The following is a 26,751-nucleotide window of genomic DNA, read 5'->3' as shown; positions in this document are numbered from 1 at the left end:
CTTGTGCAACAACAGATAACACAATAGGGAGATGTTTCCTCTGGGGCAAGGAGCTGTCCACACCCTTCTTGGCAGGTATTACGGCCCTATGTGTCCCAAGTAGGTACTTTATGTAGCTGATGGGTTTAAGGCCAGCCATGGACAGGCAAATGGGTAACTGCCTTCTTCCTGCTGGCTAAATAGGTGTTTTCTGGCCACAGAGTGAAAACTGCTAGTGTTTCTGAGACATGGAAATGTTTTTGGTTTGCAACAGGGGAATACCATAATAAGGTTAAACACCAGGATTTGAAATAAGATGTACGTGAAAAACAAAAATTCCAGTCAGAACAACTAGGCCCTTGAAAGAAGTACAGAGAAGTGCTAGGCCTGTGGAGGGGAGCAGGTGTGGGGCAAGGAGAGGCAGGGCTGAGGGAAGGGCAGGTGGCTGGAGCATATGTGTGGGCTTGCACAAACACATCTGGACCAGAGGCATGGGTCAAGGCCTTTGGGTCCTGATTGATGTCATCAGGAAAGACAGGCCAATGCCAGCCTCAGAGCAGTATTCCCCTACTCCCAAATTGGGACATAATGATCCCCTAAGGCCTCCTAAGATCTCATGTGCCCTGGTGGCCAGCACCAGGCTTCTCCTCAGCCAGGCCAGTCAGGAAAGATCAGAGAAGGCCTGGGAAGAAACATCCTGACCTGGCCATCTCCAGTTCAATGCCATGTCTGCAGGAAGGGTTTATGTTTCATGTTTAATGATCCTTCACAGAGCAAGAGAAGATGGAGGGACATCCTCATAACACTAGAATCACTGTGAATGAGGGAAAAACTTTCCCCAGCTTCCCAGTAGCAGCCCCAGAATCACCTCCTCATGGCCCCTCCTGTGCCATCATGAAAAATAAAATTCCTTTCTAATGCTTAAAAACCAGTCCCCTCCAAACGCAGGTGATGACTAAACACAGTTACTTGGTGGCTAAAATCCCACAGCTCAGTGTTTGAAAAATGAATTCTCCAGCATCTTCCTTTTAAAAAATAACTTAGCATGTACACAGGTAAAACACATTACTATTTGTCACCATGATAGTGCCCACCAACATAGTGCACACCGACATGTGCGCTCTTCCCCACACATCCCTCCTGGGCTCCTCTAGTTCTGAGGACCAGGGCTCACTGCGCTGCTGTGATAGTGGAGGGCAGGAGCACCTTTCCTGAAAGGCTCCTCAAGGCTGCTGAGCAAGGAGGGCTCTGAACTCTCATTCCACTCACCAGGTTTCCCTTCCATGCCACCCAGAATCGCCAGCCGCGCCGACATCAAACCAAGCCCCAGGTAGCTGTGGAAAGAAAATCCTGGGTGAGGGGCTGGCCTACCACAGGAAGTGCTGGGTAACATCTTCAATCCTGCCTCCAGTACGTTCACCTGGCCTGAATCCAAAACAAGTGGGAAAGGGAGGAAACCTGTGGCGAGGCAGTAGACTTTCTGCTTCTAGAAGCCTCTCTTTATGGAGGTTAGGGCATTCAGTTCAACAAATGAAAGCCTATTACCTAACAGGAGCTTGCCTAGGAGCTGTGGATGCCAGTGAACAACACAGATGTGCCCTGATCTTTATGGAGTACATATGCTTTACACCAAGAATCAACTGAAGGTGCCATGTGGTAAATAGATGGCCAAGAAAATTCCTGCACAATCCACGGGCTCTTTCCCACCTTTTAGAAACCTCCTCCAAAGCAGAATAAAATAAGCACAAAAAAAGGGAATGTGATTTTACTGGAGGTGAATTAAAAAATGAAGTGGGGAGAAGGCAGGAGGAGGAAGGAACAGCAAGGGAGGAGGAAGTGTTGGAAGGAGAGCCTCCAGCAGGGGGGTTTCCGGGTGCTCTGGTCACTGCACAGGGCTGGCTGAGCCACACTCCTGGATAGGCAGCCTCTCCACCCCCACTCCCAAAACAAACCTGTAAGAATAGAGCTTGTAGGTCTGATTAAACATCTGGAGTGACGTTAGGTAGCCAGGCGGGGAGGTCTGGAGGGTGTCCTGTGGAAGAACATGAGGAATGCTATCCTTCCTGCTGGTCCTTCTTTTGAAAAGACCAGGGTACTCACAGATGTATTCAATTAAATTAGTTTTTCATTAAGTCACATGTTTGAACAAGAGTTTGAACAAGCAATGAAAAATAAAATGTCCAAAATGAAATGTTTTTCCTCCTTATAACTTTTACCATTCTGAACAAATATGGCCCAACCAAGACAATTATGAGTAAATTTAAGTGTTTTTCCATTGTAAACTAAAAATAAAAATAATAAAACAGTGGTGGGTGAGGAAGGCACTGTGGCTAAAGCAGCAGACAGTCTAGATTGAAGTATTTTCATCTCCTTTACAATGTCCCATCACACAGGGCTTGAGGCTCTCTCCCCTTCTGGAGTCAGACTAAGTAATGGCCCCTCTCTGGCTTGTCCTGGGGGAAAGGGGAACATTTCACATCCTATGGCCCTGAGGGTTCCAGGTAGTTTCTAATTTATCATCCCACTGAAGATCAAATTTCCATTTTTTCCCTCAAGCAGAATAAAATGAAGCGAAGAAGCATTAACTGTGAATGAATCTGGCCGTGAGGATAGGAACTGACTGCACAGGCCCAGAGACACCAGGTCAACAGGCCTTCTCCCAGGGGCTGCAGCTCCCGGGGGCAGGTGGCCTTTGGAGGATGGGGGCCACAATGGGGCGGCAAAGGCCGGTTACCTCAACTCTTGGAAGAAAGGTGATCTGAGTGGATCCTCCGCCCAAATCCAGCATGCCCACACTGCTCCTTCCTGGGGTTTTCAAACTGCCTGGGGCACAGTGAGTAGAAATCAACACATACTGTCACATTAGTAAATAGATGAGAACAGCCGAGAAAGTAAAGAGTTTAGGAGCCAACCCCCCAGTGGAAAGAAAAACAGAGAAACAGCTCTGGGTATTTAACAATCTCCCTGGAAGGATGCACATGTTTAAGGGGCATGAATGCAGCTCTGCCAGCTGTGGCTTTAACAATATAAGACAACACCGACTTTCAGCAGAGAAGCCGGGCCTGCCCTTTCTACTGCTCACCCCGGGACACACTGACTTCCATACTGTCCCTTCATGCCCAGAGGCATGCCTTCCCCCAGCACCAGGCTCCTAACGTGCCCCTTAACATGGCTCTCCATCCCCAAGGGGCAAATTCTGCTACAAAGCCTTTTTCTTTTTCATATATGCGTTCACACACACTGGTTTTGCCATAATTACAATAAAGGGACAAAAATCAACCTGTACTGAGAATAAGAAAAATGACTCCTTGCCATCTTGTTCCAAGAACAGAAGTTTCTGTTCTCTGTTCTATCTACAGCAGAGGAATTCAATTCTAAGGCGAAGAGCATTCCCACCACATTTAATAACTGAAAGCACGACTGGTTTTATTCATGACTTCCCTTAGCAATGAGAGGACAGGGCCCCTGCTTGATGTGGCTGCAGTCGAGAAGGGGCTGGAGCTATGCTGGAGAAAACCAGGCCTACAGAGAAGCTCCTTTCCCCAGCATTTTTATCTGCAAGCTTGATGCCCACTCTGATGAGCCCCCACCCAACCCAATGCTCTACTTTGAACCAGCACCACTGGAGAAACCCAAGGGATTATTTTAAAGAGTAGAAATGAGACCTCTGCCATCAAGAATGGCATCTGTGGACTGTCAGCTTCAGGGAGAGGGAAGAATGTACCTGTTAGGAAGTTGACAGTGATCCACGCTGAAACGCCTACAAGAGAGGGTCACAGACGGCATGTGAATCACCTGAGATGCTGTAAACAACACACGCACTCAAATGACTACTTTGAGATTCCAGGAGAAGTGAGCGCCCCTCACTTCTCAGCCTCCAGATCAGCTACAGGAAGAGGCATCAGTCATCAAGTCACCCAGCAGCTTCTGGCAGACTGTTCCAGAAGATGCCATACTAAAACACTACAATACTCTGCCAAATGTCACATCTCTCCCTCCTATTCTTTATCGTGAACTTCCTCTTTTTGGAAAGAGAATCAAATGTTGCTCTTCCCCTCCCCTGGTCATATTTTAAAGTCAGGGGCTGGTGAAGAACTTGACGGTCTCTCTCAGCATTAACAATGCAACAGCAAACTTCTAAATAGCAATTGAGGATTCTCTCTAAATGTTCTTAAAGCTGAAAAGATGACTTGTTTTCAGAAACTTCATCTGTGCCAGGTTTAGAGCTAGTTGAGATGTGAATCTGTCTCTAATACTGGCCCCCCAAAGATCCTCTGAGACAGTTACACTGTGAACGGAATGGGACCATCACTTTAATTCTTGCCTCCCCACGTCTGACTGAGGAGAACGCTCCCACTCGGAATGCCAATAGCATCCCTGAACACAGCCTTGTCTCCCAGGACAGCCTTGTCGCACAGCAAGCTTCTGGAGACCCTACCTTCATCTGTTCCGTTCATGATGGAAACACAGTCATCTCCTACAAGGAAGGGCGATGCCTTAAACACTTCTTTCACCTAAATGTAAAGGGAGACAAGTCTTTATCTTTTACAATCTAAACTCAAAGTTCCCAATTACACTGTGCTTTCAGCAGGTCATGACAAAACAGCAGAGGGTGTCAGCTGGTGCTGTCAAGAAACAAAGCTCGTGTTTTGTTTTATATTTCTCGAATCCTCTGCAAGTGATATCCTTATCTACTGCCTGGTCTGGTGGAGGCAGATGCTACCCTGAAGAGCCCTGTCTTAAAGCCACTCTGGGCTGGAAAAGCTCAGGGGCCCCCCTGAGCCTGCTGGGCCCCCAAACACTGCCCTGCTTTAGACTGGAGATGAGGCACTGGAAGCCCCTCCAGGCAGAGCTCAGCCTGGGACCCAGGAGTTAGCTCCACAGCCAGGAGGCGAAGACAGTGAGCAGCAGCATTTGGGGGCACTTCCCTCCCCATTTTTTAGCAAGTACTGACACACAGAAACGTCAGTCCATCTGCACATTCCAACTGCACTGGTGGCCCACAATCAGACTTGAGCATGTAAAGGTAACTTTTACAGGGGACCTTGACCAATGTGCAACAATTCATCATTTAGTGGCTGCATAGTTTAGAAAAAGTACAGAGAATGAAGGGGACCATGTTGGTGAAAGCAGTTTCCCTAATGTGCCTGACAATAACCGTCCAGGCACCTGTAAGAAACAGGGTTCAAAGCCTTTCTGCAGGGCTGCCACTAGGCCTGGGGGGGCAATCCCAGGCATGTGAGAGCCAGACCCTGGCAGGTGAAGGCTAAAGGCCTCTTTAGCAGTTACATCTGTGGACCAGATCAAGAGAAGAACTGGCAGTTTCCATGAGAACACGCAGGCTGGAGATGAAGTGTCAGGAACTCAGGCTTCTACAACCCTCTACAAGGATCTAGTCTCTGCATGGAAGGAAGCCCTTCAAAAGGCTTTCAATGTATTTTTTTTCCTTTTTTTCTTTTAATTCCCTCCTCTTCAATTTTATGAAGGAGTTTGCTAAGAATTGGTATTATTTTTTCTTTCTCTTTTTTAAAAGATTTTATTCATTTATTTGACAAAGAGAGACACAGCTAGAGAGGGAACAAAAGCAGGGGGTGTGGGAGAGGGGGAAGCAGGCTTCCCGTGGAGCAGGGAGCCCAATGTGGGGCTCGATCCCAGGACACTGGGATCATGACCTGAGCTGAAGGCCGACGCCTAATGACTGAGCCACCCAGTTGCCCCAGGCTTCAACGTATTCCTAAAACAGAGTTGGTGTTATTACACAATACAGGTTCATTCTAGAAAACAGGAACAGCTAAATGCTGTTAACATTTTGATGTGTTTTCCTCTTCAGGAAGTTTATACATAGCCCATTCAACTGCTCAGACACTGGCTGAATATTTGGTGTTTTCAGTTATCATAAGCTATCTACCCCCCACGGGGAAATGGGTAAGATCACCTTTTGCAGTAACTTTTGAGCCTTTTCTCCTGGTAACAGACGTAAACCAGCTGTGGCCTTGAGCACCAAGGGGGTGGCCTTCCAGAAGTCAAAAGGAACGTCTTGTTTAGCAACATCCAGTAATTCCTGAATTCCTGAAGTGCTCTGTGAACGTGGTAAAAGCAGGGTCTGTCAAAGCTCAGCATACAGGGTCACAGATGCTCCCCCAACCCTTTTGGTTGACTTACAAACACATTTGTGTGTGTGACTTACAAACACATTTTCTTCTAACTTTCCAAATCAGCAGAAAACGACTTAGGTGGTGCTAGTGAATGTGAGGGGCACAGGGATCAGGCGAGTACAGAGCAACACCCCAGCAGTGGAACATGGTGGGGAGAAGATACACAAGGGGGGGTCCTGCTGTTCTATACTCTGGCAACCAAAACCCTGCTCAGCCCCATCACCAATCCTCACCAGGTGACCTCAGATGAGCTGTGATTCCCCTGGACCTCATGAATGAATTCTGGGATTCCTCACGGTGCTGAAAACCCCAGAGGAATCATTTATGTCTGCCAGAATGCTTGAGATCCAAAAGTTGGCTAAGGCCCTGTGTCAGGGCAGAGGTGGGATAACAACTTTAGTAAAGTACTTCTGGGTATCACCAACAGCTACAATGCTGCGGGAACAATCTGGCAATGTCTGCCCAATGAGAAAACGTACCTTCCTTTTACTCAGAAATCTCATTCTAAGAATTCATCTGAGATGGATGCCCTTGCATCTGTGGGTAATGAAGTTCAGTAAGGTGACAAACTGTAGGCTTTCTTAGACATTATCTGAACATCCTTCAGGAGGGGACTGGTTCCATAAATTCAAAGTGCCTGTACACACTGCAGTATCATTGCCAGAAAAATCAAGGAAGCTCTTCACATCCTGATAGTAAATAATCTCTATGTTATATTGTTGAGTAGTGAAAGTGAAGTATGTAACAACACGAATGCCATTCTATTGTGTACGTGAAATAAAAAGGGGAGGGGGAAGAATATAGATGAATTTGCTCATAGGTATGTCAATTAGCCCTTGAAAGACACATAAGAAACCAGGGACACCAGCCCTCCTAGGGGAGACTGGAGCAGGAGGGGAGTTCTCAGCATCCACCCTGTGAAGCTGTGAAATATGTCCCACTTGAATGTGTACTCCCTACTAAAACAAGTAAGGTTTTAAAAATTTTATGAGTTTATTCTAAAGCTATCTAATTTACTTATGTGTAACCTTATAGTTACTCTAACATCACTGATTTTGATTTTTGTTTTCAATTTGTTTTTTAACCAAGCCACAGGAAAGCAGGGTTATGACTTCACTGTATGAGATCAAGATGCACCTGTGGGCAAGAATGATGTATTACCTTTTCAAGATTTTATTTATTTATTTGAGAGAGAGCACAAACAGAGGGAGAAGCAGGCTCCCCACTGAGCAGAGAGCCTGATGCACGGCTCGATCCCAGGACCCCAAGATCATGACCGGAGCCGAAGTCAGACGCTTAACTGACTGAGCCACCCAGGCGCCCCTATTAGCTTTTATTTTTTTTAAGATTTTATTTATTTATTTGACCCCACAGAGAGACACAGCGAGAGGGGACACAAGCAGGGGGAGTGGGAGAGGAAGAAGCAGGCTTTCCATGGAGCAGGAAGCCCAACGCGGGGCTCGATCCCAGGACTCTGGGATCATGATCTGAGCCAAAGGCAGACGCTTAACGACTGAGCCACCCAGGCACCCCTGTTTCATGCTTGAATCAAAAGGAACTTGTAGCTATGTTACCACCTCGTCCATTTCATCAGCACCTTAGCGGAAATACAGGTGTCCTGTATTAGTGCAGCTGTAAGCTTTAAGGAGTTGAGAAGTATAAAAGCTACAAATTTACAAAAATCATTATTTGACAGTTTAAGTAAATCACTTTTACACTTATTTGGTTTTGTGAATTTTGCATAATACATTTTTAACTTCAGTGTTTTTAGTCAACTTTTGTCATCTTCAGAGGAACTGAAACAAAAACAAACTCTCAAATACTGCTTTTTATCAGTTTGTAGCCTGTGTGCTTTTGAATCGCACCAAGACTTCTGGGTGGCATGCCTGGTGGTTGGGGGAAGGGCCCGGGAAGCTGGGGTGTAGGGAAGGTGGGGCCTGGGAGTAGCGGTCCTCCTTTGGCCCCATGTGCTGTACCAGTTTCCCCCATCTGGCCACCCTAAATAGCATGAAATGTCCCAGGGCAACACCATCAGAGATGCTTTCCTCTGTGAATAAGGCCTATGCACTCAAGAAAAAGGGAGCTGGCTTTAACAAACTGCACGCTGGAAGACAAATTTGAAGAACAAATAGACGTGAGAGAAAAACATTACCTTTTCAACATCATCAGCATAAGCAGAAAGACCTGGCTTCAGTGCTTTGAACGTCTCATGGGTCAAAGTGGGAGTTTCTAAAGGGAAATCATGTTTAAAAAAAAGTACAACCGTGAACATTTACACGAATATATGAATATATACGATTATGGCTAGCCACCCTTTTTAAAGGCAGATGTCTGAAATCAGACCAATCTCAGAGTGACTGGAACACTGCTTCTTTAGCCAGGATAAACAGGATGAGTGTTCTACCTGATGCTCTGGCCAGAACTTTTTTAAAAAACCCAACTTTACTGAGGCATGATTTACATACAAAACTATATACATCTAAACCGCTAAATTTTAACATGGTTAATTCTCGTTACATTTAACAGAGGAGCAGGGCAGATGATTCTAAACTGCAAATATAAAAGTTATTTCTCTATCCTGTGAGGGATGTGGTATAGGTTCTAAAGAACATTTTTCTTCCTTCTTTTAAAAAAACAGAGTGTCTTAAATTATGAAGGCCCTGGATTCATGCGCATACAGCAAGGGAGTGTTCAGAGGCACATCGTGGCTGAGGGATGCTGGCCCAAATTTGGACATGAACACCCAAGAGGAAAAATCAGGGACAGAGCTTTTTTTTTTTTTTTAAAGATTTTATTTATTTATTTGACAGAGACACAGTGAGAGAGGGAACAAAAGCAGGGGGAGTGGTAGAGGGAGACGCAGGCTTCCCTGGGAGCAGGGAGCCCAATGCAAGGCTCGATCCCAGGACCCTGGGATCATGACCTGAGCTGAAGGCAGACGCTTAACGACTGAGCCACCCAGGCGCCCCCAGGGATATAACTTTTTGAAAGGATGTCTCTTTGGAGATAAAACACTGGAATTTGGCTATTAAAAGATTACATACCGACAAGTTGTCTTAAAACAAACCGTTGTCCTAACATTCAAATCGGCAAAGAAGAAGTCAAACCCTCACTCTTTGCAGATGATACACTTTATGTGGAAAACCCAAAAGACTCCACCCCAAAACTGCGAGAACTCATACAGGAATTCAGTCAAGTGGCAGGATATAAAATCAATGCACAGAAATCAGTGGCATTTCAATACACCAACAAGACAGAAGAAAGAGAAATTAAGGAATCGATCCCATTTACAATTGCACCCAAAACCATAAGATACCTAGGAATAAATCTAACCAAAGAGGCAAACGATCTGTACTCAGAAAACTAGAAAATACTCATGAAAGAAACTGAGGAAGACACAAAGATGTGGAAAAACGTTCCATGCTCATGGATTGGATGAACAAATATTGTGAAGATGTCAATGCTACCTAGAGCAATCTACACATTCAAAGCAATCCCTATCAAAATACCATCCACTTTTTTCAAAGAAATGGAACAAATAATCCTAAAATTTGTATGGAACCAGAAGAGACCCTGAATAGCCAGGGGAATGTTGAAAAAGAAAAGCAAAGCTGGCGACATCACAATTCTGGACTTCCAGCTCTATTACAAAGCTGTCATCATCAAGACAGTATGGTACTGGCATAAAAACAGACACAAAGACCAATGGAACAAAATAGAGAGCCCAGAGATGGACCCTCAACTCTATGGTCAACGAATCTTTGACAAAGCAGGAAAGAATGTCCGATGGAAAAAAGACAGTCTCTTCAACAAATGGTGTTGGGAAAATTGGACAGCCACATGCAGAAGAATGAAACTGGACCATTTCCTTACACCACACACAAAAATAGACTCCAAATGGTTGAAAGACCTAAATGTGAGACGGGAGTCCATCAAGATCCTAAAGGAGAACACAGGCAGCAACCTCTTCGACGTCAGCCACAGCAACTTCTTCCTAGAAACATCGCCAAAGGCAAGGGAAGCAAGGGCATAAATGAACTATTGGGACTTCATCAAGATAAAAAGCTTTGGCACGGCAAAAGAAATAGTCAACAAAACCAAAAGACAACCGACAGAATGGGAGAAGATATTTGCAAATGACATATCAGATAAAGGGCTAGTATCCAAAATCTATGAAGAACTTATCAAACTCAACACCCAGAGAACAAATGATCCAATCAAGGAATGGGCAGAAGACATGAACACATATTTTTCCAAAGAAGACATCCAAATGGCCAACAGACACATGAGAAAGTGCTCAACATCGCTCGGCATCAGGGAAATCCAAATCTAAAACCTCAATGAGATACCACCTCACACTAGTCAGAATGGTTAAAATTAACAAGTCAGGAAAGGACAGATGTTGGCAGGGATGCGGACAAAGGGGAATCCTCCTACACTGTTGGTGGGAATGCAAGCTGGTGCAACCACTCTGGAAAACAGTATGCAGGTTCCCCAAAAAGTTGAAAATAAAGCTACCCTACGACCCAGCAATTGCACTACTGGGTATTTATCCCAAAGATACAAATGTAGGGACCCGATGTTTATAGCAGCAATGTCCACAATAGCCAAACTGTGGAAAGAGCCAAGATGGCCATTGAAAGATGAATGGATAAAGAAGATGTGGTATATATATACAATGGAATATTATGCAGCCATCAAAAGGAATGAAATATTGCCATTTGCAACGAGATGGAGAGAGCTGGAGGGTATTATGCTGAGTGAAATAAGTCAATCAGAGAAAGACATGTATCATATGACCTCACTGATATGAGGAATTCTTAATTTTAGGAAATAAACGGAGGGATGCTGGAGTGGAGGGGGGTGGGAGGGATGGGGTGGCTAGGTGATAGACATTGGGGAGGGTATGTGCTATGGTGAGTGCTGTGAATTGTGTAAGACTGATGAATCACAGGCCTGTACCTCTGAAAAAAGTAATACATTATATGTTAAAAAAAAAAAAGATAGTAGGAAGGGAAAAACGAAGGGGGGTAAATCGGAGGGGGAGATGAACCATGAGAGACTATGCACTCTGAGAAACAAACTGAGGGTTCTAGAGGGGAGGAGGGTGGGGGTATGGGTTAGCCTGGTGATGGGTATTAAAGAGGGCACATACTGAATGGAGCACTGGGTGTTATACACAAACAGTGAATCATGGAACACTACATCAAAAACTAATGATGTAATGTATGGTGATTAACATAAAAAAAAGTTGTCTTAAAACTCACTGGCTAGAAGCTGGAGGGTGACCCTCAGAGCTGGAGGGTACAAGAGGTGCCAGAGAAGGAGATCCAAGGGAGAAGGGAGGAGTGCAGAGCTGGGCAGGGACTGGGTTTCCCCACAGGAGCAGCTACGGGGAGAACACACACAAACTCCCTCTTCCCTGTTGCCGGAAGCCTGCGGGCCCCCACCCCGGGGTTATAATGGGGCTCAGGCTCCAGCTCCCTCCTCACTGCTTGAGGCCATTCTCATCTGTCACTCTGACTGGACCCACTGGGCAGCACCATGTCAGTCTAGGTCCTAGGTCCTTGCTAGTTCATAACTTTTCCACTTTGCCTCATACTCGCCTGCGTCAGGGGCAACTCCCTGCCTTAAACTCTCCCAATGCAGCTTCTGGCCTAAGTCACAATCCCAGCCATCTGACCTGCTGCTGAATGCGGGAAAGGACAGGCTACCCAACACCCTCAGGGATCTCAGCTGCCCTCAGATGGTCACCAGAAACTACTGTGAGTAAGGACAGTCAGGGGCTCCTGGGAAATTTAGATTCCTGGGCCCCAACCCATGCCTGAGCCAGTCTTTCCAGGAACCTGTATTTTTGACAAGCTCCCAGGTGAGTCCAAGGCAGAGCATCCAGCCCATCCACTGTCTCTAAGTGGAAGAGATCCCAAGAGCTCTGCTGTGAGTGAGGAGAGCCTAGGAGTGAGTGGCCAAGGCCTTCTACCCAACATACCTCCAGGCTGCCGGGCAAACTGGAAGATATGGACGCGGGTGCCAGTGCTTCCTGCATCAAACATGATGCCGTAGAAAACCTCATGACCACGTGCAGCTGTCTCTGGGGGACTGTGAGCCTGCTGGACCCTCCGGGCCCCCGATGCCACCTCAGTGATGCTGAAGAAGGCCTGGGTGGCAGAGGCCCAGTGCCACTTGATGTAGGCGACATAGATGAACAGGCAAATGAACAGCCCCAGGGGGTATGCCACCTTTGTCATCTTCAGGTTTCCATTATTTGGTATTTTTCTCATTTCTCTGTCTGCTGAGGATTGTGCTGCAGCTGCTGGAGGAAAGGGAGGAGAAGCAGGAAAAACATGTTAGGCTACAAGCTTCTGGGGCAAGTCAGAAGTCCCTGTGCTCAGGGACAAAACATTCAGCAGAAACTGGTCTGCATTTTCCCCTTGGAATCAGAAGCTTCATTCAGTCCTCAAAGTGCTTCTAGAAGGTGTGAGCCCATTTTACAGAAGAGAACAGGAACTGGGGTTTACAAAGACTAGATAACTTGTTCGAGGTGGTAGGTCCTGGAGGGTCTGACTTGGGGCACAGACGCACAACTGCTGGCTCTAAGGCCTGAGCCTGGTCCCCAGCAAGTGCTGTTCCAGACAAGTGGCTTTGGGACTTGTTGCCACTTTAAACAGCCACATGTAAATGGTGTCCCCAAACCTTCCAAGGTACAGGAACACATGTCCAATCCATTCTTTAAATTCTCACTTCCTCTTCTATACAGATATTCAATTCTTAGAAGGCTTAAAGTCTCATCCCTTGGGGACTACAGAGAGCCCCAGCCATGTCTGAGAAATGCAGTTCATTTCCCTGGAAGTTTTACAGGAGACGTCTCTTTTCACTCATGTACTACACTCCGCCAAGGAGGAAATAATGCCTGTGAAAATCTTTCCTGAGACTGGAAAAACTTTCCAAGCCTATGAAAATCTTACCTGAGTAGCAAAAGAACTAACTCAGCACCACTGTCTTTGGTTCAATGCCCCTGTGCCCCCAAATGAAAGCATTTGTTCAGGCTTTCTTAGCAGCTTCTGGTCTAAGACACCATGCGGGAACCTGAGGCTTCAAAGGACAAGAAGTGAGGTGCTTGATTCTCAGGGATACCCTACCCTTGGGGAATGTCCACCTGTGTCCATCCCTGACTTTGTCAGTTGTGGCAAGTGCAGTGGACACTCCTAGAGGTAAGGAGACAGGAAAGTGCCATTTTGAAAGCAAGACACGTAACAGACCAATATCCCTGATGAACATGGATGCCAAAATTCTCACCAACATACTAACCAATAGGATCCAACAGTACATTAAGAGGATTGTTCACCACGACCAAGTGGGGTTTATTCCTGGGCTGCAAGGGTGGTTCAACATCTGCAAATCAATCAGTGTGATACAACACATTAATAAAAGAAAGGATAAGACCCATACGATCCTCTCAATTGATGAAGAAAAAGCATTTGATAAAATACAGCATCCTTGAATAAAACTCTTCACAGTGTAGGGACAGAGGGTACATACCTCAATATCATAAAAGCCGTCTATGAAAAGCCCACAGCGAATATCATTCTCAATGGGGAAAAATTGAGAGCTTTTCCCCTAAGATCAGGAACACGACAGGGAGCCCACTCTCACCACTGTTGTTCAACAGAGTACTAGAAGTCCTAGCCTCAGCAATCACAAACAAAAAGAAATAAAAGGCATCCAAATCGGCATTGCAGATGACATGACACTCTATGTGGAAAACCCAAAAGACTCCACCCCAAAATTGCTATAACTCATACAGAAATTCAGCAAATCAGTTGCATTTCTATACATTAACAATGAGACAGAAAAAAGAGAAATTAAGGAATTGATCCCAATTATAATCGCACCAAAAACCATAAGATACCTGGAAACAAACCTAACCAAAGAAGTAAAGGATCTGTACTCTGAAAACTATAGAACACTTATGACAGAAATTGAGGAGGACACAAAGAAATGGAAAAACATTCCATGCTCATGGATTAGAAGAACAAACATTGTTAAAATGTCTATGCTACCCAGAGCAATCTACACATTCAATGCAATCCCTATCGAAATACCATCAACATTTTTCACAGAGCTGAAACAAATAATCCTAAAATTTGTATGAAACCAGAAAAGACCCCAAATACCCAGAGGAATGTTGAAAAAGAAAACCAAAGCCAGCAGCATCATGATTCTGGACTTCAAGCTATATCACAAAGCTGTAATCATCAAGACAGTATGGTACTGGCACAGTAACAGACACATAAATCAATGGAACAGAATAGAGAACCCCGAAATGGACCCTCAACTCTATGGTCAATTAATCTACAAAGGAGGAAAGAATATTCAATGGAAAAAAGACAGTCTCTTCGATATATGGTGCTGGGAAAATTGGACAGCCACATGCAGAAGAATGAAACTGGACCATTTTCTTATACCATACACAAAAATAAACTCAAAATGGATGAAAGACCTAAATGTGAGATAGGAATCCATCAGAATCCTAGAGAACACAGGTAGCAACCTCTTTGATCTTGACCGCAGCAACTTCTTGCTAGACATGTCTCCAAAGACAGGAAAAACAAAGGCAAAAATGAAATACTGGGACTTCATCAAGATAAAAGCTTCTGCACAGGGGCGCCTGGGTGGCTCAGATGGTTAAGCGTCTGCCTTAGGCTCAGGTCATGATCCCAGGGTCTTGGGATCAAGCCCCACGTCGAGCCCCACATCGGGCTCCTGGCTCAGCAGGGAGTCTGCTTCTCCCTCTCCCTCTGCCTCTCCCCCTGCTCATGCTCTCTCTCTATCTCTGTGTCTCAAATGAATAAATAAAATCTTTAAAAAAAAAAAAAAAAGCTTCTGCACAGCAAAGGAAACAGTCAACAAAACCAAAAGGCAACCTATAGAATGGGAGAAGACACTTGCAAATGACATATAAGATAAAGGTAGTGTCCAAGATCTATAAGGAACTTATCAAACTCAACACCCATGGGCACCTGGGTGGCTCAGTTGGTTAAGCATTTGCCTTCGGCTCAGATCATGATCCCAGGGTCCTGGGATCGAGTCCTGCATCGGGCTCCCTGCTTGGCTTCTCCCTCTCCCCTTGTTCTCCCCCCTGCTCATGCTGTCAAAAAAATAAATGAAACCTTTAAAAAACAAAAAAACTCAACATCTAAAGAACAAATAATCCAGTCAAGAAATGGGCAGAAGACATGAACAGACATTTCCCCAAAGACATACAAATGGCCAACAGACAAATGAAAAAATGCTCAACATCACTCGGCATCACGGAAATCCAAATCAAAACCACAATGAGATACCACCTCACACCAGTCAGAATGGCTAAAATTAACAAGTCAGGAAATGACAGATGTTGGTGAGGATGCGGAGAAAGGGGACCCTCTTACACTGTTGGTGGGAATGCAAGCTGGTGCAGCCACTTTGGAAAACAGTATGGAGGTTCCTCAAACAGTTAAAAATAGAACTACCCTATGAGTCAGTAATTGCACCACTAGGTATTTACCCCAAAGATACAAATGGAGTGATTCGAAGGGGCACCTGCACCCTAATGTTTAGAGCAGCAATGTCCACAGTAGTCAGACTGTGGAAAGAGCCGAGATGTGCATCGACAGATGAATAAAGAAGATGTGGTATATACATACAATGGAATGTTATTCAGCCATCAAAAAAAAAAATGAAATCTTACCATTTGCAATGATGTGGATGGAACTAGAGAGTATTACGCTAAGTGACATAAGTCAATCAGAGAAAGACAATTATCATATGATCTCACTCAAGAGGTAGAATTTAAGAAAAAAAAATAGGATCACAGGGGAAGGGAGGGAAAAATAAAATAAGACGGAATCAGATAGGGAGAGAAACCATGAGAGACTCTTACCTATAAGAAACAAACTGAGGGTTGCTGGAGGGGAGGTTGGTGGGGGGGATGGGATAACTGGGTGATGGGCATTAAGGAGGACATGTGATGTAATGAGCACTGGGTGTTATATGCAACTGATGAATCACTGAACTCTACCTCTGAAAGTAATAATACACTATATGTTAATTGAATTTAAATAAAATAAAATAAATTAAAAAAAAGAAAGCAGGATATGGGTTTGTGTTCTATCCACAGCAGCATGTGACCGTGGGCAAATTAAACTTCACAGGGGGCTGGTGTCCTCATCTGTAAGGTAGAAAGCCACCATATGACACTGTCTGGGGATGCGATGAGATGTGTGATGTGCTCAGAAGAGGACACAGAGAACACATACTGAATGCTGGCTTTACAGCAGGGCAGTGGGAGGTAACATCCCCTTAGAACCAGGGACAGTGATGGGCAGGAGTGCTGGAAGATAGTATGACTGCACTGTCTGTGGAGGGCCAGGGCTAGGAGTGCAGGGGTCAAACCTGTGGTGGTCTTTACACCAATCTCAAGGGTACCTGGGAAGAGGAGAAATGGAATGAAACTGGCCCTTGGGACAGGGGTGGGGTTGGGGGGGCAGAGTCCAGGCCTTCTGCAGCTACTCCTTTCCAGGATCTAGCCCTGCAGCCATACCTGGATGCCCTCAGGTCTGACCAGCACTGCCCAAACTTTTGGGCTGTCTCTGTGCTCCTACCTAAGGGATAGGCCTCTCCAGCGGCCCACCTCCCATGCTTGGGCAGGGGGCAGGACAAATCACACCCGCCCTCCTGAGCATCTCCTGAGCCCTGTGCACAGGGCTATGGGAATGGCTCTGCTGGCAAGACCAAGGAGCAAGCCTCCTTCCCAAGCCCTTGTTCCTGCCAGACTTTGGGCCTCTCTTGGGTCTCACTGCACTTAGGAGCTTCCTACTGCTCTGAGGATGATGTCACACCCCTGGGTGGGCCTAGCTCCTTACCAGCTTCTGCAGCTTTCCGTCACCCTCTCTTGTCTTTGCTCACAGTGCTCTGAAAACCTAGTGTCTCCTTCTGTTTTGTGTTCCCAGAATGCTCGTGCACCAACCTGGCCAACCTTGTCTTCATCCCCAAGCCTCAGCTGAAATGTTATTGTCCCCACTTTCCCTGATCACCCACAACTTGAACAGCCCTCACCACCATTATGCTCTCTCTGCACTCCCTCCCTCTACTGACCCAGCACCACCATAATTTATAACAGTATCAGGGTCTGTGAGATTAATTCCTAAAGGTCCATGTCACCCTCTAGGCTATGAACTTCCAAGGGCAGGGATTTAGCCTGTTTTGTGCCACTGCAGCTCAGTTGAGAACACAGGTCCTTATCTAGAAGGGTGGAGGATGCTCCTCTATCCCCATCTACCTCCCATACTGTTGCCAGACACACAGAAAAGTTCCTGTTTCAAATCCTTTAATGAGGAGAGGATGTCAGCAAGATGGTGGAATAGGCGGCCCTAGGCCTTTGTTACCCCATAGAAATATTTTAAAAAATTGGGACTGGTTGAAATATTTTATAAGAGTCCTGAAAAACAGTCAAAGATCTATAGATCTATAAGAAAATGCCCAATCAAGAAGTCACATTCAGGGATGCCTGGGTGGCTCAGTCGGGTGTCTGCCTTCAGCTCAGGTCATGATCCCAGGGTCCTGGGATCGAGTCCCACATCGGGCTCCTTGCTCAGCAGGGAGCCTGCTTCTCTCTCTGCCTGCCGCTCCCCCTGTTTGCACGCTCTCTCTCTGTCTGACAAATAAGTAAAATCTTTTATAAAAAATAAACTTAAAAAAAAAAAGTCACATTCAGAATGGTCGGAAGTTTTGTGGTGTTTACTCACCCTTGCCCCACCCCTCCCTGCATAGCATGGTCTAAAGGAAGCAGCAGTCCAGTGCCTATTTCCTTCCTTCAAACTGGAGAGAGCAGAACAACATCCTAACCTGTCTTGGGGCTGGTCTCTGTTTTGCCTGACTTAGAACTCAGAGCTCAGACGGGAGAAAAGTGTGGAAGGCCGTTGTGGATACTACTTTTTTTTAAATTTTTATTTATTTATTCATTCATTCATTTATTTTAAAAGATTTTATTTATTTGTCAGAGAGAGAGAGTGCACATGCACAAGCAGGGGGAGCGGCAGGCAAAGGAAGAAGCAGGCTCCCCGCTGAGCAGGGAGCCCAATGTGGGACTTAATCCCAGGGGATCATGACCCTTAGCTGAACGCAGGCGCTTAACCGACTGAGCCACCCAGGCATCCCAGTTGTGGGTACTTCTTGTGAAAGTCACAGGGTGACTACAGAGCCAAACATGCCTGAGGCAACAGGCTGGGTATGTGTTTGGGGGTAAGAAACAATAGAACATCAAAGACCTAAGGGGCGCCTGGGTGGCTCAGTTGGTTGGGCGACTGCCTTCGGCTCAGGTCATGATCCTGGAGTCCCGGGATCAAGTCCCGCATCAGGCTCCCTGCTCAGCAGGGAGTCTGCTTCTCCCTCTGACCCTCCCCCCTCTCATGCGCGCTCTCTCTCTCTCTCATTCTCTCTCTCTCAAATAAATCAATAAAATCTTTAAAAAAAAAAAAAAAAAGAACATCAAAGACCTAAGAAAGAGCATGGCTGAAACTGTTTGAGAAATTAAGACATTTAAAAGCAGCCATAATATATGGGGGAATTGAAACTAACACACACACAAGCCCAGGCAACACATGTTCAGAAAAAATCCTGAGAAGACCTTAAGCCTTTGCCTTGGGCTGACTCCAAGGCTCAGACACATCCTGTTAATTAGTGAAGGTCTTTCATGGCACAGAGCCAGTCTACAAAGACTGGGAGATGTGGCTATTTTCTCAAATGCTCAATTTTTCAACAACAACAAAGATCATAAGGCATATCAAGAAAGGAAAATATGGTCCATTTAAAGAAGGAAAAGTGACAGAAACTGTCCCTGAAGAAATACAGGCATTGATTGTACTAGATAAAGACTTAAAACAACTGTCTTCCATATGCTGAAAGAGTTAAAGAAAACATAAGAACTGAAAGAAACTAGGAAAATGATATAGGACAACAAAATGAGAGTATCAATGAAAAGACAGAAATTGTAAAAAGGAACTAAACAAATTGTGGAGATGAAAAGTACAATAACACATTATAATCAAACTGCTGAAAGCCAGAAAAAAAAATCTTGAAAACAGCAAGAGAAAAGTAATTCATCATGTACAAAGGATCCTTAATAAGATTATCAACTCATTTCTCACCAGAAACTTTGGAGGCCAGAAAGCAGTGGGATGATACATTCCAACTGCTGAAAGAAAAAAATCTGTCAACTGAGAATTCTGTATTCAGTAAAACTATCCTTCAAAAATGAAGGTGATATTAAGGCATTCCAAGACAGATAAAAGCTGAGGGAGCTCATTACCAACAGACCTGCCCTATAACAAATGCTAAAGGCTGAAATGAAAAGATACTAGACAGTAACTGAAAGCCATGAGAAAATATAAAGATCTCCAGTAAAATTATATACATGGACAAATACAACAACCAATATTACTGTATATTTGGTTTATAACTCCACTTTTTATTTTCTTCAATATTTAAAAAACAAAGGCTGTGATATCAAAAACATAAAGTAGGGAGACATACAGATATAAAGGAGTATCATATGCAATTCGAGCTAGGCTGGGATAGACTGTTATAATTTTAGGATGTTATAGGTAACCTCTGTGGTAACCACAAAGAAAATACCTAGAAATATATACAAAAGGAAATGAGAAGGGAATCAATACTATCCCTAGGAAAAAATTAATTAAACACAAAGGAAGGCAATAATGGAGGAAATGAGTGACAAAAATAGCTAAGACATACACAAAATAAAATGGCAAAAGTAGTTCTTCCCTGTCAGTAAAAGGATTAAACTCCCCAACCACAATGCATAAAGTAGCTGAATGGATAAAAAAACAAGATCCAACCATATGCTTCTACAAGAGACTTACTTTAAATCTAAGGGCCCATATAGACTTAAAGTAAAAGGATGAAAAAAGATTCCATGAAAAGAGTAACCAAAAGAGAGGAGAATATCTATACTAATATCAGACAAAACAGACTTTAAGTCAAAAACTGTCACAAGAAATAAAAACATGTATCACTGTATAATAATAAAAGGATCAAGTCACCAGTAAAATAATTGTGAACATATACACCAGAACTCCTAAATATATGAAGCAAACAGAACTGAAAGGAGAAGTAGACAGTCATACAATAACAGGAGGAGAATTCAGTATCCTGCTTTCAATAAAGGATAGAAAAATCAGACAGAGATCAATAAGGAAATAGGGGACTTGAACAACAGTAAAGACCAACTGGACTTAACAGGCACATACAGACCACCCACCAGCAGCAGCATATATGTTCTTCTCAAGTGCACATGGAACATCCTCCAGGATAGACAACATGACAGGCTACAGAACATGTGTCAATATATTTTAAAAGATCACAAACTATATTTTCTGATCAAAACGGAATGAAACTAGAAGTTAATAGGAGAAGGAAAGCTGGAAAATTCTAAAACACATGGAAACTAAACACCACACTTTTTTTTTTTTTAAGATTTTATTTATTTGAGATAGAACAAAAGAGAGAGCATGAGCGGGGGTGGGGCAGAAGGAGAAGTAGGCTCCCCACTGAGCAGGAAGCCCGATGCAGGGCTTGATCCCAGGACCCTGAGATCATGACCTGTGCCGAAGGCAGATGCTTAACCAACTGAGCCACCCAAGTGCCCCTAAACACCACACTCTTAAACAACCAATGGGTCATAAAAGAAATCAAAAGGGAAATCAGAAAATACCTTGTGACAAATGAAAATGAAAATACAACATATCAAAACTTACGGAATGCAGTGAAAGCAGTACCAATAGGGAAAATTATACATGTAAATGCTTACATCAAAAGAGATTTCAAACCAACAACCTAACCGTACATCTTAAGGAACCAGAAAAAGAACAAATTATTTATTTATTTATTTTTAAACATTTTCTTTTTTTTAATTTAAATTCAATTAGCCAACATGTCATTAGTTTCAAATGTAGTGTTCAGTAATTCATCAGCTGCATATAACACCCCATGCTCATCACATCAGGTGCTCTCCTTAACGCCCATGACTAAGTTACCCCATCCTCCCTTCCACCTCCCTCCCTATTTTTAAACATTTTTAATTTTTATTTATTTATTTTTAAGTAGCCTCCACACCCAGCATGCAGCCCAATATGGGGCTTGAACTCATGACCCTGAGATGAAGACCTGAGTAGAGATCAAGAGTCGGACACTTAACTGACAGCCACCCACGTTCCCCCAAAAAGAATTAAACACAAAGTTAGAAGAAAAGAAACAGTAAAAATTAAAGCAGGATAAATAGAGGATAGAAAAACAAGAGAGAAAAGTCCATGAAACCAAGAGTTGGTTCTTTGAAAAGATCACCATAACTGAAACCTTTAGCTATCTTGAATAAGGAATAAAGAGAGAAGACTCAAATTATAACTAAAATCAGAAATGAAAGAGGGAACATTACTACTGATTTTATAGAATGAAAATGCTTATGAGAGTATTATGAACAGTTGTACACTAATAAATTGGATGACCTAGATGAAATCAACAAATTCCTAGAAACACAGAACCTACAAAGATGAATTATGAAGAAATAATCTAAAGACCTATAACTAGTAAGGAGATCAAATCAGTAATCAAAAATCTCCCAACAAAGAAAAGCCCTGGACCAAATGAATACTGATTTGTTAGTCACCTCTGATTTTACCAAACATTTCAAGAAGAATTCCAAAATCTTCCCAAAAAATGAAGAGAAGGGACCACTTTTCAACTCATTCTATGAGGCCAGCATTACCCTAACACCAAAACCAGACAAAGACACTGCAAAAAAATACCATCATTCCTTATGAATAGTGATGCAAAAATCCTTGACAAATAACAGCAAACTGAATTCAACCACATAGCAAAGGGACCAAGTGGGATTTATTCCTGGAATACAAGGATGGTTCAAGATTTGAAAATTCATCAAGGCAAATATATCACAATAACAGAATAAAGGGGGGGGTGCCTGGGTGGCTCAGTCAATTAAGCATCTGACTCTTGATTTTGGCTCAGGTCATGATCTTGGGGTCGTGAGATCTGGCCCCCACACTGGACTCTGCTCAGCACAGAGTCTGCCTGTCCCTCTCCCTCTGCTCCTCCCCCTGCTCCCACACACTCCCTCTCTGAAATAAATAAGTAAAAATAAAATCTTAAAAAAAAAAAAACAGAACAAAGGGAAAAATTGATATGATCATCTCAATCAATGCAGAAAAAACATTTAATCAAATCTGATATCTTTTCATAATGAAAACAACCAACAAACAGAAATAGAAGGAAACCACCTCAACATAATTAAGGCTATATATGCAAACCCAACAACTAACATCATACTCAGTGGTGAAAAACTGAAAACTTTTACTTTAAAATCAGGAACAAGAAAGGAGGTCTGTTTTCAACACTTCCATTCAACATAGTAGTGGTTGACTACTAGAACATAGAAGTTCTAGCCAGACCAATTAGGAAAGAAAAAGAAATAAAAGACATCCAAATTAGGAAAGAAGAAGTAAAATTACTTGTTCATAAACTACATGATCTTACATGTAGAAAGCCCTAAAGATTCCACAGGAAAGGAAAATAACTGTTAGAACTAATAAATTCAACAAGGTTACAGGACACAATATTAACACACAAAAATCAGTTGTTTCTATCCATTATAACGAACAATTTGAAAAAGAATTTAAGAAAACAATTCTATTTACAATAGCATCAAAAAGAATAAAATACTTAAGAATAAAATTAACCAAGGAGGTGAAAGACTTGTACCCTGAACACTACAAAACATAGCTGAAAGAAAATTAAGAGTCAAATAAATAGAAAGATATCCTGTGTTCATGGATGAGGAGACTTAATATTGATAAAGGTATCAATACTAGCTACAGTGGTCCACAGATTCAATGCAATCCCTATAAAAAATCCAAATGACTTTTTTTTTTTTTTTTGCAGAGACAGAAAAAAAAAATCCTAAAATTCATAAGGAATCTCAAGGGACCCAAAATCACAAAACAATCCTGAAAAAGAACAAAGGTGGAAGCCTCATACTTCCTGATTTCAAAATATACTATAAAGTCACAGTAATAAACAATTTGTGGTAGTGGTATCAAGACAGACACAAAGACCAATGGAACAGAATAGAAAGCCCAGAAATAAATCCTCACGTACATGGTAAAATGATCTTTGATAAGGGTACCAAGACCATTCATGGGGAAAGGACGGTCTCTTTAACAAATGGTACTGGGAAAACTGGATATCCACCTAAAAAAGACTGAAGTTGAATCCTTACCTTACACCATATGCAGAAATTAACCCAAAATGGATTAAAGACCTAACTATAAAACAAACTCCTAGAAGAAAATATAGTAGAAAAGCTCTGTAGCATTGAATTTGGCAATGATTTCTTGGATAAGTCCCAGAAGCAAAAACAGGACAGCAAAAGCAAAAAGACAAATGTGACAAATTAAAAAAACTTTATGCATCAACGGACACTAACCACAGAGAACAAAGGCAACCCACAGGATGCGAGGACATATTCGCAAATCATATCTGATCAGGGATTAATAACTGAAATATAGAGAAATAAACTTGACAATGAAAAAAAACCAAGCAACTTAATTCATAGTATGAATGCATGCTGAGCATCTGGATACACACCTCTTTAAAGATATATAAACGATCAACAAGCATATGAAAAGATGCTCAACAGCACTAAGCATAAGATGTGCAAAACCACAATGACATCATCTCACAACCATTAGGATAGCCACAGAAAACAAAAAATAACAAGTGTTGGAAAGGATGTGGAGAAATTAGAACCTCTGTGGGATATATTTTAAAGATTTTATGTATTTGACAGAAAGAAAGAGAGAGCGTGCGTGTGCACAAGCAGGGAGAGAGGGGGAGCCGCAGGCAGAGGGAGAGGGAGAAGTAGGCTTCCTGCTGAGCAGGGAGCCCAATGCGGGGCTCGATCCTAGGACCCTGAGATCATGACCTGAGCCGAAGGCAGACGCTTAACTGACTAAGCCACCTAGACGTCCCCCTCTGTGGGATTATAAAATGGTTGAGCCACTACTGATAGTAGTATGGAGGTTCCTCAAAAACTAAAAACAGAATCACCGTATTGATCCAACAATCTTATTTCTGCATCAGAAATGCAGAAATGCATTATATTAGAAAAAGAATTGAAAGCTCACTGCCACATTATTCACAACAGCCAAGACATGGAAGCAGCCCAAAAATCCATTGATAGATAAATGGATAAAGAAAATGTGGTGTACATACACAATAGAATATTATTCAGCCTTAGAAAGGAAGGAAACTCTGACACATGCTACAACATGGATGAACCTTGAAGACACTATGCTAAATGAAATAAGTCAGTCACAACTGAACTAATATTCCACTTATTATGAATTACCTAGAGTAGTCAAATTCAGAGACAGAGAGTAGAACAGTGGTTCCAGGGGTTGGGCTAAGGCAGGAAATGAGGAGCTATTGTTTAATGAGTGCAGAGATTCAGTTTGGAAAGATGAAAAAGTTCTGGAGGTGGATGGCTGTGAGGGGCACAACAATGTGAATGTAATGAATGCCACTAACTGTATACTTAAAATCGATGAAATGGTAAATTTTATATGTATTTTATCGCAAGAAAAAAAAAATCCTTTAATGGCTCTGAGGCCAGGCAGGTAAAATAAATGATTCTGTGGGCACAGGACTAAAGGCAGTGGTGGTGGGAGAAGGAAGAGGGCTGGGCCTGCTCATTGCATCAAATGTTTTAAACTTTCGAGGGGGGCGGAGCAAGATGGCGGAGGAGTAGGAGACCTAGATTTCCTCTGGTCTCAGGAATTCAGCTGAAAAGGGATCAAAACATTCAGAACACCTACGAACTCAACAGGAGATCGAACAGGAGAGTAGCAACAACTCTCTGAACAGAGAAGCGACCACTTACTGGAAGGTAGGACGTGCGGAGAAGTGAATCCAAGGCGATATTCGGGAGGATAGACAGTGGGGGAGGGGCCTCCGCCGGCTGCTTCTGGCAAGTGCTAGAGCCGCGGAGCACAAAATCGGACCTTTTAGAAGTTGGCTCGGCGGAGGGACGTCGCTGCAGTGGCTAAGCAGGGGGGTGGAATCCTCCCGGGACAGTGTGGTCTCAGGACCCTTGGGGTCACAGAGAGACTGGGGGTGCCTGAGTGCGGCAGAGCTCCCAGGTATCGAAGCGGGGAAGCCGGCTGCAGAGACGGAGCAGAGTCGCGGGCTCTCAGCTCGGGGTTGCCATAAACTGTGATCTGCGGCCCAGTCGGGGCACGGCTCCCCCAGCAGGGACCCAACAAGCAGCAGATCTGGGGAGACTCCCCTTCCTTCCCGGGGAGGAGCAGTGCGGGAACGCACTGCAGGGATCTGCTGGGTTTGGAGACTCCGTGCGGGGTCGGGTGCCAGAGATAGCAACGCTCAATCACAGACCGGGTGAGCACGGAGTGCGGCCGGAGACCGGGAGACATGGAAGTGACTGCTTTTCTCTGGGGACACACTGAGGAGCGGGGCCCCGAGTTCTCAGCTCCTCCGGGTGGAGATTGGGAGGCCACCATTTCTGCCCTGGTCCTCCAAAGCTGTGCCGAGAGCTTGCAGGGAACAAAAGCTCCTGAGAGCAAACCGGAGCAGCTTCCTTAGCCCAGACCGACAAGAGCGGGGCAATTCCGCCTCCGGCAAAGACATTTGGAAACCACAGCAACAGGCCCCTCCCCCAGAAGATCAGCACAAACAGCCAGCAAGCCAAGACCAAGTTGATCGATCAAGGAGAATGGGAGAACTCCAGCGCTAGGGGAATACTGCACATAGATTCATGGCTTTTTTTTTTTTTTTACCATGATCCATTATTTCATCAAAGTTAATTTTTGTTGACTGTTTTTTTTATTTTTATTTTTCCCTTTTTCAACCAACATCTTATCAATCCCTTTTAAAAAAAAAAAAAACTTTTTATTTTTCATTTTTAGAGTCATATTTTATCCCTTCATAGTAGTTACCCTTATTTTTGGCATATATATATAAGTTGTTCTCTCCTTAAAATTTTGGGGTACAGTTTCTTCTAACAGATCAAAATATACCCTAAATCACTAGTGTATGGCTTTGTTCTAGTCTCCTGCCTGATCTCATTCTCTCCCTTTTTCCTTTTTTTTTCTTAAATCTTCTTTCTTTTTTCAAACAACTTATCTTACCAAGTCCTTTTATAAAATCTTTTATAATTTTCATCTTTACAGTCATCTTCCATCCCTTCATTGTATCAACCCTTATTTTGTACATATATGTCTTTCTTCCTTTAAAATTTTAGGAGGCACTTTTTTGTAACAGACCAAAATACGCCCAAAATCTAATGTGTGGCACTGATCTATGCACTAGCCTGATCATATTTGATCATATTCTGCTTTTTTTGTATTGTTTTGTTTTTGTTTTTATCTTTCTTTTTCTTTTTTTTTTTTCTCTTTCTTTTTTAGTTCTTTCCCTTTCTTTTTCCCTGGTTTCAGGTCTTTTCTGATTTGTATACAGTATATTTGCTGGG

General features: G+C 43.5%; 1 protein-coding gene across 2 annotated transcripts in view; it reads right to left on the bottom strand.

Annotated features, from left to right (window-relative positions):
• ENTPD6 (ectonucleoside triphosphate diphosphohydrolase 6) overlaps positions 1-26,751 on the bottom strand; it is a 51,202-nt gene that overhangs the window by 15,677 nt on the left and 8,774 nt on the right. For both annotated transcript variants that reach the window (XM_025876988.2, XM_073889636.1), the window contains exons 2-10: positions 13,443-13,526; positions 12,124-12,447; positions 8,287-8,363; positions 5,915-6,058; positions 4,418-4,493; positions 3,704-3,739; positions 2,714-2,802; positions 1,932-2,011; positions 1,249-1,313 (exon numbers count right to left, since the gene is read on the bottom strand). In XM_025876988.2, coding sequence (XP_025732773.1) covers positions 1,249-1,313; positions 1,932-2,011; positions 2,714-2,802; positions 3,704-3,739; positions 4,418-4,493; positions 5,915-6,058; positions 8,287-8,363; positions 12,124-12,415 — 859 coding nt within the window. In that variant the 5' untranslated portion in view covers positions 12,416-12,447; positions 13,443-13,526. The remainder of the gene's footprint in view (positions 1-1,248; positions 1,314-1,931; positions 2,012-2,713; positions 2,803-3,703; positions 3,740-4,417; positions 4,494-5,914; positions 6,059-8,286; positions 8,364-12,123; positions 12,448-13,442; positions 13,527-26,751) is intronic.

The sequence above is a fragment of the Callorhinus ursinus genome, unplaced genomic scaffold (genome assembly GCF_003265705.2).
Source record: "Callorhinus ursinus isolate GAN/ISIS: 27379988/994484 unplaced genomic scaffold, GSC_fseal_2.0 scaffold111, whole genome shotgun sequence".
Taxonomy (NCBI): domain Eukaryota; kingdom Metazoa; phylum Chordata; class Mammalia; order Carnivora; family Otariidae; genus Callorhinus; species Callorhinus ursinus.
Note: the sequence above shows the minus strand (reverse complement) of the source record. Positions and strands in the feature narration are given on the sequence as shown.